General features: G+C 45.7%; 1 protein-coding gene and 1 long non-coding RNA gene across 10 annotated transcripts in view; one reads left to right on the forward strand and one right to left on the reverse strand.

Moving 5' to 3' along the window:
• Positions 1-17,846, reverse strand: part of SLC4A5 (solute carrier family 4 member 5) — a 109,640-nt gene that overhangs the window by 4,267 nt on the left and 87,527 nt on the right. For 5 of the 9 annotated variants that reach the window (XM_045054425.1, XM_045054426.1, XM_019827439.3 and 2 more), the window contains 7 exons: positions 17,052-17,165; positions 15,471-15,632; positions 14,537-14,715; positions 13,193-13,265; positions 9,029-9,097; positions 8,237-8,410; positions 2,538-2,693 (listed from right to left, as the gene is read on the reverse strand). In XM_045054425.1, the coding sequence (XP_044910360.1) occupies positions 2,538-2,693; positions 8,237-8,410; positions 9,029-9,097; positions 13,193-13,265; positions 14,537-14,715; positions 15,471-15,632; positions 17,052-17,165 (927 nt within the window). Of the gene's footprint in view, positions 1-693; positions 937-2,537; positions 2,694-8,236; positions 8,411-9,028; positions 9,098-13,192; positions 13,266-14,536; positions 14,716-15,470; positions 15,633-17,051; positions 17,166-17,846 lie in introns of those variants that run through there. The other 4 variants (XM_045054430.1, XM_045054429.1, XM_045054427.1 and 1 more) reach the window with 3 other exon arrangements.
• LOC123384505 lies at positions 8,410-14,542 on the forward strand. The gene is made up of 3 exons (XR_006595678.1): positions 8,410-8,681; positions 12,720-12,846; positions 13,689-14,542. It is a non-coding gene; the product is annotated as an uncharacterized LOC123384505 (long non-coding RNA).

Consider the following 17,846-nt stretch of genomic DNA (forward strand, 5'->3'; position numbering starts at 1 on the left):
GTGAGAAAGGGTGATGGAAATACACAAATGGCAAGGAGGAAGGAGAATTAGAAACAAAAAAGGAAAGGTACCTCTGACAGAGAGTGATGGGAAGCCCTTCAAGGGCCCTGGCAGGATTCTAATCTGGGTCCTTTAGAAAAGTGGCAAGTCCTATATTAGGAGCACTGGGGTCAGGACTCAAGTGGAATCTTTTGGATTACTCTCAGACAAGGCTATGTTGTCTTGACAGAAGTGTCCACTGGGAGGGCGCTGACGCTGGGAGGGGGTAAAGGCAGCCACAGATCCCCCAGGATCTTCGTAAGCAAAGCCCCATCTCTCCCAGACAGCCTTCATTTCAGCAGGAGGAAGGTACCTGTGATTCATATGGAAGCACAGCCCAACCACTAAAACCTCCCCTTCTGACAAAAATTTGTGATCCCAATGCTATACTATTTCTCTAAAGGAGACAACTCAGCTGGGATTTGAACTCCCAATCATTTTCAATAACCACTGGAAAACATGGGAGGCTCAGGGATTCAGGATTGGGTAAATGTGGTCTGAAATGATTCAAGAGAGGGCCAGGTAGTGCCATAGACATCAGGAGGCACCAGGGGAAAGGAAGGAATGAAGGACTTTGCCCAAATGGAAGTGAAGATTGATCACTGGTGTCTGCAGGGTTTGATTCTGGGTTTCTATTTGGTTGAAGTCTCAGTCCTTTGTGACCCAGTTCTCATTGAACTCTGCCTACCACAGGAGTCCTCTAGCTTCTAAGACTATTAGATCCCCCTGAATTAAAGATGAAAGTTCCTTGGAGGAAGAGCTGGAGGATTAGTAGTAAGTAGGAAGGGAGAGACACCATGTGTTTTACTTACTGGCAATGCAGTGGATACCATTTTGGGGATCTGACTGGACACTTTCCATGGGAATCTTTATAACTGAGGGAGGAGGGAACTGGGGCTGGAGAGAAACAGTGGGAAAAGCTGATAAACACCAGCAATACAACAGCTTTGGCTTTCTTGCCAAGATGGAAAATACATGCACCACAATGTGTGCCAACCACCATCCTCTTTACATCCAAACACTTAGGAGGTGCTACAAATACCCTGGGGCCCGCTGAGGGGCAATCATAGTTAGCCTGCTGTCCTAGACAAGACAGAACTCTTCCAGGAACGTTATTGATCAGAACAGTTTCAACCGTTAGAGTAACCAATCTCTTGGGAGTGAATCTCACACAATGGCTGGTGTTGCTGTAAAGACACGTGTAAAATGAATTTATGTAAATCGAATCTCATTTTTCCATTGAATTTTTCATGCTTTTCCCCAACCCTGCAGAAGTTCCTGGCACGTGGTAGCCACTCAAATATTTATTGAATGAATCAATGAAAGAATAAGTATTTGTCTTTAAAAGGCACTTAGATTCTCCGTTTCTTTGTTCTCAAGCCTATCTTTGCAAACCAACTAAATCACCAATGAAAAACATGTGAATGAATGATGGGCCTCTTGAAGAGGAAAGTAATTAAGGACAAGGGGAGTTTGGGTCTATCACTACCATCAGAAGATGGTTTGATTGCCACTAATCAAGGATCTGTCTGTGAACAGCTCTGATCTGCAAAAGGCAAAATCACTAGAACAGTTCAAGATAGATGCAGAAATGTGGGTTCAGGTCAAACCGGGAGAATGCAAGGACAGGCATGGTGTTAGGAGATGGCATGGGTAGCTTAGCATATTGGAAATGATCAAATTCAAAGTCAGGAACAGTTTTCTTAATTCCCTTTTAGACATTTAGCCATATGTCCATCTTGGGTAAACTACTTCCCTTTTGGGGGACCATTTCATCATCTGTAATAAGCACTTGAACTAGATAATCTTCCTGCTTAACATTTTGTGATTTACTGTAAGCTCTGGACTGGCTTCCTGTCTCTTGACTCCCTGGGTGTTTTGGGGGTGGGATGGGAAGGAAGCATGAGAGAAGAAGGGTAGATGGGGCAACCAGGTGGTCCCCAGCATCTGAGGAATGTAGCCACTCTCCTTTCAGTGAGGACATAGCCTCTCCCTCCACCTTCTTCCCTAATACCCCAAGGGCAGGCCAAGCAAACCTTGTCCCCCAGTACTTACAACTGTCCAGGAGTCTAGTCTACTGATGTGGGTACCCATCAGACTTCTCCCCTGAGGTCTGCTCTATTCTTTGGAGATCAGTCCTCATAATCTCCATGATGGAGCTGAGTCTTCTGCCCTGTTCCATCAAGGACCTGCACTGCTATTGATAATGGCCCCAGAAACTCACAGAAATAGGAAAGAGTGGGCGTGGCAACCAGCCTTTCCCTGGATTGGGGGAGGGGGGTGGTTCATTCACTGTGGCCTTCCCTGAGAATATTCACATAAGCAAACAAGCTCTCAGCACCCCACACCAGTATGAGGAGAAGCCTCAGCTCATCCTGGATTAGGCCCAGGTGATCACAGCTGACCACTTGAGAAGCTACCTCCTCCTTGACCCTGCCAGAAATGGAGGGAGGGTTTCTTGATCTTTTCCCTTGACCCTGGCCTCACGTCCTCCCCACCTCCTCATCACTGTCCTCAGGGACCCCTTTCCTTCTCTTCTTCTTCTTATCCGTCTCCTTCTTCTCTTTCTCTGGGAGGATATTGTCAATCCAGGCCAAATCATGCTGGGAGAAGATGAGGTCCAGAAGCCTTCGAACGATGATGAGGCCCAGGATCTGTGGTGAGAGTTCAGAGAAAAACATGGGCTCAAGGCCCCAAAGTCAGATATTGTTTTTTCTCTCTCAGTCAGCTATACTCAGGGACTTTTTCTGGTGCCTTTGGAGCCATCTCAGAGCTCCCAAAAACCATCATTCACCTTCTGCCCAGCTTGGTTCCTCTCATCTGGTCTTTCCTCAGTTGACTAACAAAGCCTATTAGTGACCCAGGGGAGGGAGCCTGTTGCAGCTGAGGACCAAGGACTAGAGAACTACAGTTATTCTTTAAATCAGTGGTCCTCAAACTTGAGCTTCCATCGAAACACCTGGAGGACTTGTGAATACACACACTGCTGGGTGCCACCCCCAGAGGTTGTCATTCAGCAGGTCTGGGGTGGGGCCTGAGGATCTGAATATCTAACAAGTTCCCAGGAGATATGGATATTTCTGGATCAAAGATCACATTTTGAGACCCACTGTCCCTATTTCTGAGAGCTGCCAATCTCTCTGCTAACAAAGTATAAAGCATACTGAATAAAGTGTACTGGGATATCAGGAGTTTTTACAGTAAAGTCTAGAAAGTTTGGTTCTGTTCGGGATAAATGAATTAAAGGGAAAACACATGTGCACTTTGGGGAAGATTAAATACTGGCCTTTCAATAGACTCAATGGGCCCAGAGTAACTAGTTATAAATATTGCCCCTTCACTACCAAGAACTGGTCATTAAATGAGATCAGGGAGAAAACCATTCAGTTGAATTTAACTCTGGCTCCTCACTGACCCTTTCTAGAGAGCAAGTAGATCTAGGGAAATGGACAGACCTGGGTTTTGAAAATCCTGGCTCTGAAAACAAAATAGTGGTTGCTAGGGACAGGGGTGGGAAGAAGCACTGTCTGCATAGAAATGGCATGAGGAGGTTAAAGAACACCCTACTAACGAATGAGTGGGTCAACCAGGCAATTAGAGAAGAAATTAAAAAATATATGGAAACAAACAAAAATGAAAATACAACAATCCAAACGCTTTGGGATGCAGCAAAGGCAGTCCTGAGAGGAAAATACATCGCAATCCAGGCCTATCTCAAGAAACAAGAAAAATCCCAAATACAAAATCTAACAGCACACCTAAACGAAATAGAAGCAGAACAGCAAAGGCAGCCTAAACCCAGCAGAAGAAGAGAAATAATAAAGATCAGAGCAGAAATAAACAATATAGAATCTAAAAAAACTGTAGAGCAGATCAATGAAACCAAGAGTTGGTTTTTTGAAAAAATAAAATTGACAAACCTCTAGCCAGGCTTCTCAAAAAGAAAAGGGAGATGACCCAAATAGACAAAATCATGAATGAAAATGGAATTATTACAACCAATCCCTCAGAGATACAAACAATTATCAGGGAATACTATGAAAAATTATAGGCCAACAAATTGGACAACCTGGAAGAAATGGACAAATTCCTAGACACCCACACTCTTCCAAAACTCAATCAGGAGGAAATAGAAAGCTTGAACAGACCCATAACCAGCGAAGAAATTGAATCGGTTATCAAAAATCTCCCAACAAATAAGAGTCCAGGACCAGATGGCTACCCAGGGGAGTTCTACCAGACGTTTAAAGCAGAGATAATACCTATCCTTCTTAAGCTATTCCAAGAAATAGAAAGGGAAGGAAAACTTCCAGACTCATTCTATGAAGCCAGTATTACTTTGATTCCTAAACCAGACAGAGACCCAGTAAAAAAAGAGAACTACAGGCCAATATCCCTGATGAATATGGATGCAAAAATTCTCAATAAGATACTAGCAAATCGAATTCAACGGCATATAAAAAGAATTATTCACCATGATCAAGTGGGATTCATTCCTGGGATGCAGGGCTGGTTCAACATTCGCAAATCAATCAATGTGACACATCACATTAACAAAAAAAAAGAGAAGAACCATATGATCCTGTCAATCGATGCAGAAAAGGCCTTCGACAAAATCCAGCACCTTTCTTAATAAAAACCCTTGAGAAAGTCAGGATAGAAGGAACATACTTAAAGATCATAAAAGCCATTTATGAAAAGCCCACAGCTAACATCATCCTCAACAGGGAAAAACTGAGAGCTTTTTCCCTGAGATCAGGAACATGACAGGGATGCCCACTCTCACCGCTGTTGTTTAACATAGTGCTGGAAGTTCTAGCATCAGCAATCAGACAACAAAAGGAAATCAAAGGCATCAAAATTGGCGAAGATGAAGTCAAGCTTTCGCTTTTTGCAGATGACATGATATTATACATGGAAAATCCGATAGACTCCACCAAAAGTCTGCTAGAACTGATACAGGAATTCAGCAAAGTTGCAGGATACAAAATCAATGTACAGAAATCAGTTGCATTCTTATACACTAACAATGAAGCAACAGAAAGACAAATAAAGAAACTGATCCCATTCACAATTGCACCAAGAAGCATAAAATACCTAGGAATAAATCTAACCAAAGATGTAAAAGATCTGTATGCTGAAAACTATAGAAAGCTTATGAAGGTAATTGAAGAAGATTTAAAGAAATGGAAAGACATTCCCTGCTCATGGATTGGAAGAATAAATATTGTCAAAATGTCAATACTACCCAAAGCTATCTACACATTCAATGCAATCCCAATCAAAATTGCACCAGCATTCTTCTCGAAACTAGAACAAGCAATCCTAAAATTCATATGGAACCACAAAAGGCCCCGAATAGCCAAAGGAATTTTGAAGAAGAAGACCAAAGCAGGAGGCATCACAATCCCAGACTTTAGCCTCTACTACAAAGCTGTCATCATCAAGACAGCATGGTATTGGCACAAAAACAGACACATAGACCAATGGAATAGAATAGAAACCCCAGAACTAGACCCACAAACGTATGGCCAACTCATCTTTGACAAAGCAGGAAAGAACATCCAATGGAAAAAAGACAGCCTCTTTAACAAATGGTGCTGGGAGAACTGGACAGCAACATGCAGAAGGTTGAAACTAGACCACTTTCTCACACCATTCACAAAAATAAACTCAAAATGGATAAAGGACCTGAATGTGAGACAGGAAACCATCAAAACCTTAGAGGAGAAAGCAGGAAAAGACCTCTCTGACCTCAGCCGTAGCAATCTCTTACTCGACACATCCCCAAAGGCAAGGGAATTAAAAGCAAAAGTGAATTACTGGGACCTTATGAAGATAAAAAGCTTCTGCACAGCAAAGGAAACAACCAACAAAACTAAAAGGCAACCAACAGAATGGGAAAAGATATTTGCAAATGACATATTGGACAAAGGGCTAGTATCCAAAATCTATAAAGAGTTCACCAAACTCCACACCCGAAAAACAAATAACCCAGTGAAGAAATGGGCAGAAAACATGAATAGACACTTCTCTAAAGAAGACATCTGGATGGCCAACAGGCACATGAAAAGATGTTCAACGTCGCTCCTTATCAGGGAAATACAAATCAAAACCACACTCAGGTATCACCTCACGCCAGTCAGAGTGGCCAAAATGAACAAATCAGGAGACTATAGATGCTGGAGAGGATGTGGAGAAACGGGAACCCTCTTGCACTGTTGGTGGGAATGCAAATTGGTGCAGCCGCTCTGGAAAGCAGTGTAGAGGTTCCTCAGAAAATTAAAAATAGACCTACCCTATGACCCAGCAATAGCACTGCTAGGAATTTATCCAAGGGATACAGGAGTACTGATGCATAGGGCCACTTGTACCCCAATGTTCATAGCAGCACTCTCAACAATAGCCAAATTATGGAAAGAGCCTAAATGTCCATCAACTGATGAATGGATAAAGAAATTGTGGTTTATATACACAATGGAGTACTACGTGGCAATGAGAAAAAATGAAATATGGCCTTTTGTAGCAACGTGGATGGAACTGGAGAGTGTGATGCTAAGTGAAATAAGCCATACAGAGAAAGACAGATACCATATGGTTTCACTCTTATGTGGATCCTGAGAAACTTAACAGAAACCCATGGGGGAGGGGAAGGAAAAAAAAAAAGAGGTTAGAGTGGGAGAGAGCCAAAGCATAAGAGACTCTTAAAAACTGAGAACAAACTGAGGGTTGATGGGGGGTGGGAGGGAGGGGAGGGTGGGTGATGGGTATTGAGGAGGGCACCTTTTGGGATGAGCACTGGGTGTTGTATGGAAACCAATTTGACAATAAATTTCATATATTAAAAAAAAAGAAATGGCATGAGGGCATTTTAGGGGTGATGGAACTATTTTCTATCATGGCTGTGGTTGCAGAACCACTACTCTGTGCATTTATCAAAACTCAGAACCACAGAGTGAATTTTACTGCGTGTAAATAAATTTAAAAAAAATCAATGAAGGGAATGTAGGGGAATCTTGGCTCTGCTCCTCCTTATTGTGTGAGCTGGGTAACTTACGCATGCTCTCTGAGCCTCAGCTTTCTCACCTGTAAAGTAGGATTAGTAATAGTACTTCAGGTCTAGTGTGGACTAAATGAAACAGCACTCCATACATGCTAATTGTGACTATAATTTCATTTCTCCTTGTTAACACTGAACCCCATGAGGGCTCCATTGGGGAGGATCCATTTCCCTTTCCTTGACTGCATATTTATGCTCACCTGGTATATTACAAATACCAATGCCTGGGTTTCCCCAAAAGATACTGATTTAATTGAGCTGGGGTGAGGTCTGGGCACACAATTTTAAAAAGCTCCCAAGTGATTCTAGTGGTCACCCAGGGTTGAGAATCCCAGGCAAGCACATTACAAATCCCACCTCTGCATCCTCACTTTGGCCTCTAGTCTGGCCCTGCCAGGCTTTGGGGCCCACCCAGGGCTTTCCCTAAGTACTAACCCACAGGCTCCAGCAGTAACCGCCTCCCCCCCACCCCCAGCCCCTATCCCCAGCAGGGGCCTGGGGCCACTTCCCCTGGGTGGGATTATCTAGGGGCCAGATGCAACATGTTATTGGCTGTTCTTTTCACTTTTAATTCTGGAATAATTTCAAGATTATATAAAATTTCAAGAATAGTTAAAGAATCTCCTGCACTTTCCACAACTTCACCAAACCTCACGTTCGTGACATTAGACTATGAAATTCTTACTCTTTGGCTCTAGTTCTCCTCCCCACCCACTTATCTTTTCAAATTGTTATTTTGAATAGTTAAAAGAGTTATATTTATTTAGTACAGGTGTTCCTCTGCACTTGGTTTGAATTTTGACAGTGGGGACTTTGTGTCCTTGTTGACTTTGCCCAGCTTCTCCATTCTATCCCAGAGCCGGTAGGTTGGTGGGCTTTTGCATTTTGCTGAGTGCCTGAAACTGAGCTGGGTGGAGACCTGTGGGCCCGCCCCCCGCAGGGGACCATCCTCCCCCCACTTTGGCACCCCCCCCCCCCACGCTGCTCCGTCTGGCCTGCACTCACGATGCGAATCTTGTTCCGTGCTTGCCTTTGTGACCCTGAGAGAGTCAGACCATCTGTGACGGTGGACCTCCCCGCGGACACCTGCCCAGGGCCAATCCGCTGAGCAGGATGGGGAGCCCACGCCCACCTTACCATGACCGGGAAGATGATGGCGGCCATCGTGGACTTGAGGATCCAGAGCACCGCCAGGCAGAGTATTTGCACCAGGGTGAAGAGGTGGATTCGGCGCAGGGGCACGTGCCGCAGAAAGGCGTGGTCTGGCTGGTGCTTGGCTGGCATCAGGAAGAGCTTGCAGCGTTCCCAGAACTGTTGAGAGTGCAAGGCTCAGCCAGGTGGTGGGGACACCTTGAGTGAGGTGGACTTGCTGGGAGCTTGGGACTGGGGGAAAGGGTGCTGCGGCAGGGTCTCATAGAAGGTAGACCCTCGTCGGTACTAAGGACGCACCGGAGAGGACTGGAGGTCTGGGAGGGGGGCCTGAGCCCTGCCCGAGGAGCGGGCCATAAATGAAAACTATGCACATTCAAGGAAAATGCAACTAATTGCAACACAAACTATCCAAGACATCTGGTGCATCACGGTAAATAAAGAACAAAACAAAATGTTTTCTTCCGCCAGAGTTGCCTTAGAGAAGAGAGAGATGTAGTGAAATGCTCATTGGAGTCAGACCCATCAGGGTTTTGAATCCTGAGCCTATTTGCTCATCTGTAAAATAGGTAACACAGCACCTATTTATATAGATTTCACTATAGAAGACCTATAAAGTGCCCGATATAGTTATTTTACTTGGCACACAGTAAATGGCAGTATCTTTATCACCATTATTCTTCCACGGCGCTGGGAAAGCAAGCACTTGGGGTTTGGGCAACATGGCAGCTGACTCCCATCAGATCAGCCTGGTGGTGGTTGGGGTGGGGAGAACCTTACCTGGATGCCATTCAGGGAGGCCACGCCCATGTAGAGGAAGACTCCATACAGCACGGGCAAGGGGATGTACTGAAATGAGACAGGGATGCGGAGCTTTGGACCCGGCTTCTGCCAGGGGCAGGCTGTTTGTTGGCTGCCCTCTTCTGCACGACAGTGCCTGCCAAGTCACAGGCAGCCTGGCCTCCCTCAGCTTGCCCCTCGCCATGGAGGAGTGGGATGTTCTGGGGAACTGAGCCTCTGAGCACTGATCTGGAGCCAGTGTCATGGGAAGGGCTGACCTGCCCCCTTCTTTCTGTGCAGCTGCTCTTCCAGCCTGGCTGCCCTCTTTTGGTCCCTGCAGAAGCCATGTGCTTTGGCTGAAGACACACCTTCTGGAACATGGGAAAGCTCCATAGAAAGCCCCCCTGTTTATTCTTGTCAGCTTCTTTCCACTTCCAGCCCCAGCGGAAGACTGCCTCCCACCCCAAAAAAGCTGCATTGCTCTGGGAACCTTTAGTGAGCTGACCTACATTAGCAGAGAGTACCTGCTGATTAACAAAAATCATATACCACACACAATTGGATTTTAAAAAGAAGCAGAACAGATGTGTATATGGTTTGGTGGCATCCTTCCTTCCAGTCATGCTCATAGGTAGTTTGTTAGCTTTTTAAAAAATGGGATCATACATATCATTCACCCTGTTCTACAGACATCATTATGACTCTTTAGAAGCTTTTGAGGTATTTCTCTACTGTCTCTCTAAGCTGTGTTCTGCTTCTTTCATCCTTGCCTTTATCTGCCCCTTGGGCTTACCATTGGGAACAAGACTCTGCCTCGATTCCAGGGTTGTCATATTGGAACATGTGGCAGAACACAAGTCCTGTACCCAACTTTTAGATGCCATTTAGGATGTCCATAAATCCAACCGAATAAATAACCGCTCTTTTAAAATAAATTGGGCATATCTAAAATAAATTAGACTTGGTTCAGTTTTTAAACACAAACTATGATTTGGACCTATAAAGCATAAACTTTAATTCGAGACATTGATCTTAAAGTAAAGAAGGGAAACCTGGGCCATTGCATCATTCCATTTGTACATGGCTTATGAGATTTTTGCCTAATTACAAAACAAAGTAAAAAAAAAAAACTTTCCATGAACAACACTGTCCTAATCATTTTCAAAGTGTGGGAGCAATTGAGAGAGAAATCTTAAATAAAAGACTTAGCTACTGTCTGTAATAACACAAATTTAGATGGCTTAAAACTTCCCTGTGTGAAAACCACATCAAACAGGAGAACTGGGCTAACTCTTAGATAATTTGCAGTTACCAGTGCCTGGTCCTAAAGTCCCCTATCAACCCTAGTAAATTATCTCCTGTCCTGTCACTTGTAAGCTCAAACAGCTTTCTTGGCAAATCCTAAAGGCCCATGACATCACACTCTGGCCAGTGATGGGCTGTGATCTAAAATTCTATATTAGCACAAATATTCCTTGGATGCCCAAAGACAGGCTCTTTTCAAGTATTAATAAAACAGTACAGTGACAAAAAAAAAAAAAAAAGGTGCCTCTAGGGTCCACTTTCTACCCTCTATTGGAGGAGTCAACAATGATCACAAACGTAAGACATCACAGCCCTCCCATATAATTTGAGGCTGAGACCATGAGAACAACTCATGGAGCTCAGAGGGGGAGCTACTGATATGGTCTAGGCTCCCCTGAGGCAGACTTCTGAAATCTACAGTACTGAACAGTAGTGGCAAGGTGCAAGCAAAACCTGAAACAAGACAAACCTTCAGGGTTTGGGATGGACTGAGTAAATCATTTATGCTGCCTGTCAGATAACATGGCCTCCTCATTCCCCAGAGCCCTTGTGTGGCAAGATAACCAAAGATTTGCATATTGGTATTGAAAGGGCTGAAGGTTAACACCAGTCCTCTAGCAGTAAAAATCACTGTCTAAAATTAGTATACATCCACCAAGGGGGAGATTTCATTCCTTAGTGCTCAAAGTGTAGTCTTTGGACCAATGTTATTGGAATGACCTGTGAACTTGTTAAAAATGCAGAGTTTTGGGTCTCACCCAGACCTCCTGAATAAGTATCTTTTTTTTTTTATTTAAAAAAAATTTTTTTAACGTTTATTTATTTTTGAGACAGAGAGAGACAGAGCATGAATGGGGGAGGGTCAGAGAGAGAGGGAGACACAGAATGTGAAACAGGCTCCAGGCTCTGAGCAGGCAACACAGAGCCTGACGCGGGGCTCGAACTCACGGACCGCGAGATCGTGACCTGAGCCGAAGTCGGTCGTTCAACTGTCTGAGCCACCCAGGCTCCCCCTCAGTATCTTTTTTAAAAATTAAGTTTCAATTTTAATTCCAGTGTGGTTAACATACAGTATTATAATAGTATCTTTCTTTAACAAGATTCCCAGGTGATTTTTATACACATTAAAATTTGAGAAGCCTTTAGAGCAGAATTCTACTGGATGAACTGGTACAAAGGTAGAGTTAATAACCAACTTAGAAACATTGATAAAAATAGAAACACTGATAACTAGGATCCTTTAAAATTTGCAGCACCCAGGAGACCTCTCCTCTTTTGGCTACATAAACAAGAATTAAAGATCTCAACTAAAGTATGTTTTGGGTAGATAGCCCTCCAGTATAAGTTCTCCGAGGCTGATAGGTACTCAGCTATGCCTAATTTGACAGGCACAGGCAAACATAGAGTTGCAGAAAGTTAAATAAGCTTTATGGAAAATTTTTCTTATTGGAAGTAAATGCTGGGATTAAATCTAGGACCTCAGATCTGGGTTAAGTCATAGTTTTCTTGAACTGGTTATACAGAATATCTCTTCTTTCACCTAAATTTGATGTAGTATTTAGTACTGGTGTCAGCTAGTGATAATGCTTTCATCACTTAACCAATTGTTTTGAAAGCCTATCTCTTTTTTCTGTTGCTGTTGTTAGAGATGATTTTCTTTTGCTTGGTTAAGATGGAAGACTCTTGAATAAGATAGTTGTCAGGTTGTGATGGGGAAGGTCTGTCTCAAAGACACTCTTCAGCTCTCATTCCCAGGAGCCGTTTTGGGTGGAATCAGTCTCTGAAGAAGTGTGTGCAAAGTTGTTGGCTTCCTCTGAAAGCCTATGTTCATAAAAAAGTACAAAACTATAAATAAAATAAAACAAAACAAAAAGGTATGTACCTTAATACAATCAAATGAGAAATCCTAAATCTTATGATCAAGAAAAATCTAGATAGGTCTTCTCTGCTATAAAATGTATCAAATAGATTAATTGGTGGTGAATAAAATGATATTGTATTTTTTCCACTCTTACTATAAAAGAACTTGGGTAGGACTTTTCAGATCATTTTGTCATTGAATACAATGATGATACCAGAGCTTTTGGAGCTCTGTAGACTCGTGGAAACTTTTCCATGATGGCCAGAGTAATAATGAACATTGCCCCATATTTGACTTCAGAAATAAACCAAATCTGGCGACACTCTGGTCATGGACTTGTGGCCTCCAGAACTGTAAGAAAGTAAGTGTTGTGTATGCTTTCCAGTCTGTGGAATTGTGTTATGGTAGCAAATGAATACAACAGGTGAGTTGCTGAATTGGACAGACAGAGACATCTGATTAGAAAGAGACTGTTCTGGGGACCCAGGCTCTGAATATACTCCCATTTGATTTCATCTCTTCCAGTTGGTCTGGAGGCACATGAGCAAAAGGAGCTTCCAACTGTGTGGGGAAAAATCAGTTATGTTCCCAAGAGATGTAAGAAGAGGAGCAGAGAACAGGCCGCAAGATAATCTATAAAAGGCTTCCCTCTGTAATTTTTAAACTTCAGAAAATGGGTGAGCAAAGAGGCAACTAGTGAGCCATAAACCACAACGTGGAAAACATAACCTGCTTGGGAAGCTCTGATCCAAGCAAGGATGGAACTTGGCCAAACTTTCTGAGGGAAGAATGCCCTCCAGAAAGGTGGAAAAGATCAGTGAGGTTTGCCTGGTGCCGATTATAAGCAATGCAATATTCCAGAAAACAAGGATGATGATGAAATATCTCTTTGGGTCCTTCCTTTTTAGGGTTCATGTGGCGACCCTCTCCCCAACTCAGGCATCAAGTCAGTGCCTTCTCAGGTGGCTAGGGCTCTGAGATAGGGTATAGAGCCTTACCTTCAGGATAGGAGCCAGGAAGACAGAGATGCCCGTCAGGATGAAGACAATGGTGCCGGTCACTCTTTGTTCCCTGGAAGAGAAGGGCACACAGTCACGGTGGACTGGGAGATGCCCCATCACCATCCTAGCCCTTTGGCCCTCTGTGTGTACCTAAAGGTTGTGTCCAAGGCCCTAGCCTCTGTCTTGTTTCCCCATTCCAGAGAATAAACCTGCTGCCTGGGCCCAGCTGACAGGTACATGGGAGGAGAGGAGCCCTGACCAAGGCAGTTTGTAGGGGCATTTGGGAGGTTGTCCAGTGCAGTGACTAACAGTGGAGGTACTTGAGCCAGACTGACTTGGGTGTGTAGTTAAGTGGCATCAGGAAAGGCCCTAAATGTCTTCAGCCTCAGCAAAAGAAAGATAATGACAACTGGGAGTTGCTGTGAGAATGAAATGGGATATACATTGCTTATTATCCCTGCCATTTGATTGTAATAAGATGTTACATTTGTAGGGCATGACTAAGAGGAATCGGAGGAAGGGGGCCTGGCTGCTGGCTGCTGGAATCAGAGGAAGGGGGCCTGGCAGAGCAGGTATGTTTTCCTGAGTGCCCAGGCCCAGGCCCAGGCACAACCCAAGTGGGAACTGAGGCCTGAGGGGCAGATTGTTCAGGCCCAGTCCTCTAGGGCTCAGGGGTCCAGGAGGGGCCCCTGCCCTGACCAGAGAAGGCTTATGCCAGGGAACTGGGTAGCCCCGGTATCCTACGGTAGTGAGGAGAAACTTTTTGAGCAGCCAGTGTCTGGTGTGGGCCCACCCCAGAGCCCCTAAGAGGCACATGCCTGCCTGTAACAGGTATGGGATTCACATGGACTTGAGGGAAGGAGGATTGAGGGAATGGAAGTGATAGGCCATGGGCCACAGTCTAGGGAGTGGCAGTGGTCCTGGGAAGACTCTCTGGATGAATGGGAATTGGGTAGGACCTGTACCCACAAGAGGGGTTGGGAGACAGTGGTAGTGGGGGTCTTGAAGAAGAGGAGACAAAAGGACAGGTCAGAGGGGAATGTGGAGACATTGAGTAGCCTATGCAGGTGAGTGGTCAGTGTGCATACAGACTGTGGTGGGATACTGCTTGCAATCCATTACCAAAAAAACACTACTTAGAACTGAATTTTTGTCTCCTTCCTCTCTCCCTCAGGAATATTACTCTCATCCTTGTAGTTCCTGGGTTGTCCGAGCAGGGCCCTTTTAGCCCAGATACCTCGATGGTGGGGGAAAAAAAAAAAAAAAAAGCAACATCTGCTTCCCTTCTCCCAAAATCAATACCCCTGTTCAGGCGGTCCCCAGTCACTGCTCCCCACCTACCTGACCCCCAGAAACTGGGGCTGCTCCCCAGGGGCACTGGTCTCCGTCTCCATCTTGAGGCTGTCGATGTGGGCGATGGAGATGACCGTGGCTGCCACATACCAGGGGAGCCCCATGAAAGAGCACAGGGCCATGAGGATGCCCACCCAAAACAGGTCCAGATGGTAGCCAGCAGCCTTCTGCATGGGGCAGGGGGAGGGTTGGTATGGGGTGAGGGAGATAGAAATCTCCCCGAAGCAGCCATTTTGTGTAACACGGTTCAAAGGCTCCCCTCAGCATTCAATAGGTGCTCTTAGGGTGCTGCTACCCTGTAGTGTTCAGGCCTCCCCAACCCCAGGATTTGCTGAGCCAGGGAAGGGACACAGGAAGGTGAGGAGAAGGGTGTTCAGGCTTGGAGAGGCCTTGGGCTTGGGTCCTTGGGAAGAAGTTTTCCTACCAGTGGCCATAATATCTCTGTAGTTCTTGAACAAGAGGCCTTGGCTGGGGTAGGTCTTGGGATGGGGGAGAGGGTAGCCCAAATCTCCTCAAACCCAGAAGCAGGGAGGGAGTTGCAGAGGCCAGGAGGGCTTAAGATTCTCTTCTGCCTCATGGTTCTAGGTCAAAATTTCCCGTTAGGATCTGCTCAGACTCCCAAGTTCCTGTCAGGAAGCATGGAGCCAGAAGGTTACTTTGGGAGAAACAAGGAGCCTGTGCCCAGTAGCCCACCCTGGGCTTGGTTCTGATCCTTGGATCAAGTCACCCTGGCTCTGGTGGCCTTACCTACATCTGGAGGTCACATTTCCCTACACATGCACCAGAGCTCCACAGTCTTCTGACCTCATATCTTGTTTCGTAAATGGCCTCAAATTTTGACAGAAGCACCATCTTCCTTCTTTTTCCTTCTGACTTTGTGGGAAGAAAGAAGTGGTGTTTCTGCTCCTAGCACCCGCCTCACCCTCAGCTTGTTCTCCTTCCGGTTGACTATGACGGCTGTGATCTGCTGGTCCATGAAGATCAGGATGGTCACCAGCAGGGCAGGCAGGATGCTCGCCAGGTACACCCACCACGGGTTCTTCCCAAAGGGGGCCACGAACCAACCTCGGTCAGGCCGCGTAGGCTGAGCGGAACAAATGGAAAGGGCACTTTCCTCTCTCCTTTGTCCCAGTGCACTTGCTGTCTGGGTCCCCACTCTCCCTGCCCTCCCACCTCCGACCTGGGGTGCTTTTTGAGTGCAATCTTTTCCTTTCAAGATGTTAGGCACCTGCGACTTTAAAGAGACCATGGAGGCAGACAGACTTGGGAAGGACATGGTGTCTGTTGAACTAAGATCACTGGTGGCAGCTGCCCTGAGATTGGTTGGGAATGGGGAGGTGCATAGCCAGAGGCTGTCAGGAAAGAGCTTGCAGTCACTAACTGCAAGATAACAAGAAGCGAGAATGAGACCCAACAGGCAAGAATACAGAGCCTGACGCTTCTGCCTCTCCTCTGAGTCACCTGTCTGGGGAGCATTATAGGATGCTCTGTAAAACACCAAACATTAATTCAGACTTGCATATTAAGAATGAGGGATGAAAACTGAGAATAAACTGAGGGTTGATGGGGAGTGGGAGGGAGGAGAGGGTGGGTGATGGGCATTGAGGAGGGCACCTGTTGGGAGGAGCACTGGGTATTGTATGGAAACCAATTTGACAATAAATTTCATATTTAAAAGAAACGAGGCATTATCTGTGCAGGGGCTGGGCTGAAATTTATCTTTTGTTTTATCTAAGAGAAAGAGGTACTTTCTGTGTTTAAATTACTTTAGGAGCCCTGAAGTAATACCGAGGAGGTCAAGCCCTCAAAGGCAGGGAGGGTCAGTTCTAGAACTTCCAAGCCCAGTACAGGTGGATGGTGCTCCTTGTGAGGGAGCAGGGCTTGAGTTTAGCCACGAGCAAATACCAACTCAGGACTGACTGGGACTTTGTGCAGCAGTGATTCTCAAACTGGCAGGTTCCAGAAAGCCCTGGACGGCTTGTTAAAGTGCAGAACTCTGGGTCCCACTCCCAGACCTTCTGATTCCACAGGTCTGGGGTGGGGCTGAGAATATGTATTTCTAGTAAGTTCCCAGGTGATAATGTGATATTAGTCTGGGGACCACACTTTGAGAATTGGAATTCTAAGGGATCATTTTCAATAGACCCCAGGTGGCCCTGCTTATAGACTGCGTGAGCCATGGGATTGTAGACCCTTAAATGGAAATCAGGGGGGCTACTGCCAGGCTGGTGGGTGGGTTTCAGTACCCTCTCCTTTCAGTGGCTACACTGCAACATTTCACTGTGAATAAGTCCCCAGCCTACCATCTCAAGGAACGCCCCCACCGTCCCCCCCCATCCCTGCCCCACCGCCGAGGCTGTGGGGAGGAAGGGCGGAACATACACAGAGAACCCACAAGTCGCTTGGCTAAGAGTATATGAAAGTTTGATCAGCATAGAGGGGAAAATAACTGCAGCTGGTGGGCAGGCAAAGTTAATGCCTGGAGCAGGGGCCAGGGGCAAACCTTGATGACGCTGGGCACATGCAGCTTGGGGGTTGCCAGACCAAAACAGGCATCAATTCCACAGAAGAGCAGGATGGAGAAGATAATGGAAAAGTCTGCTACCAGAGCCCGGACCTGCAGAAAGGAGACGGACAAGTGAATGAAGCACTCTCCTGCTTCCTGAAGGACTGAGTCCTCCAGCAGCACAAGAACGGTTAAGAACTTGGGCTCTGAAGTCAGCAGACCTAGGTTCAAATCCTGGCTGTGCCCTTGCCAGCTGTGTGACCTTGGGGAAGCATATCGTCTTTTGGATTCTCAGTTTCCTCATCTGCAAAATGCAGATAATGACAGCACCTACCACATAGACATAAGGGAGCGCTGACACATTCAGAGGGCTTTGCATACATTAGTGAAAGTGGGAAGTGTTATATCCACATGGCATGGTAGCCATTGCTGAAGATATTTCCTGGTATGACAGTCTGAACTCATAAGGGGTGGTGAGGGCAAGGCTAAACTCTAATGGAAATCCTAGCTCCTGAGAATGTGTGGCACATTGCTGTACTGCCACCTGGGCTGGGAGGGAGCTCCTCGGTTCTGCTGGGGACCCCTGTCTGCTCTCAGACCTTCTATCCATGAGAAGTCCTTACCCTCTTGTTCCGTCTCAGGATGCCCATCCTAGACCAGGTTCCTGACCTCACCCCCCTGCCCCCTGACCAATGTCTACACTGCCCCCTGACCAATGTCTACACTACAATGTCTACACTGTAGACCAATGTCTACCTTGTCTGTATCTCTTCAGAGATAGCAGTTTCCAGA

This window comes from Felis catus, chromosome A3 (assembly GCF_018350175.1).
Source record: "Felis catus isolate Fca126 chromosome A3, F.catus_Fca126_mat1.0, whole genome shotgun sequence".
In the NCBI taxonomy this organism is placed as follows: Eukaryota; Metazoa; Chordata; class Mammalia; order Carnivora; family Felidae; genus Felis; species Felis catus.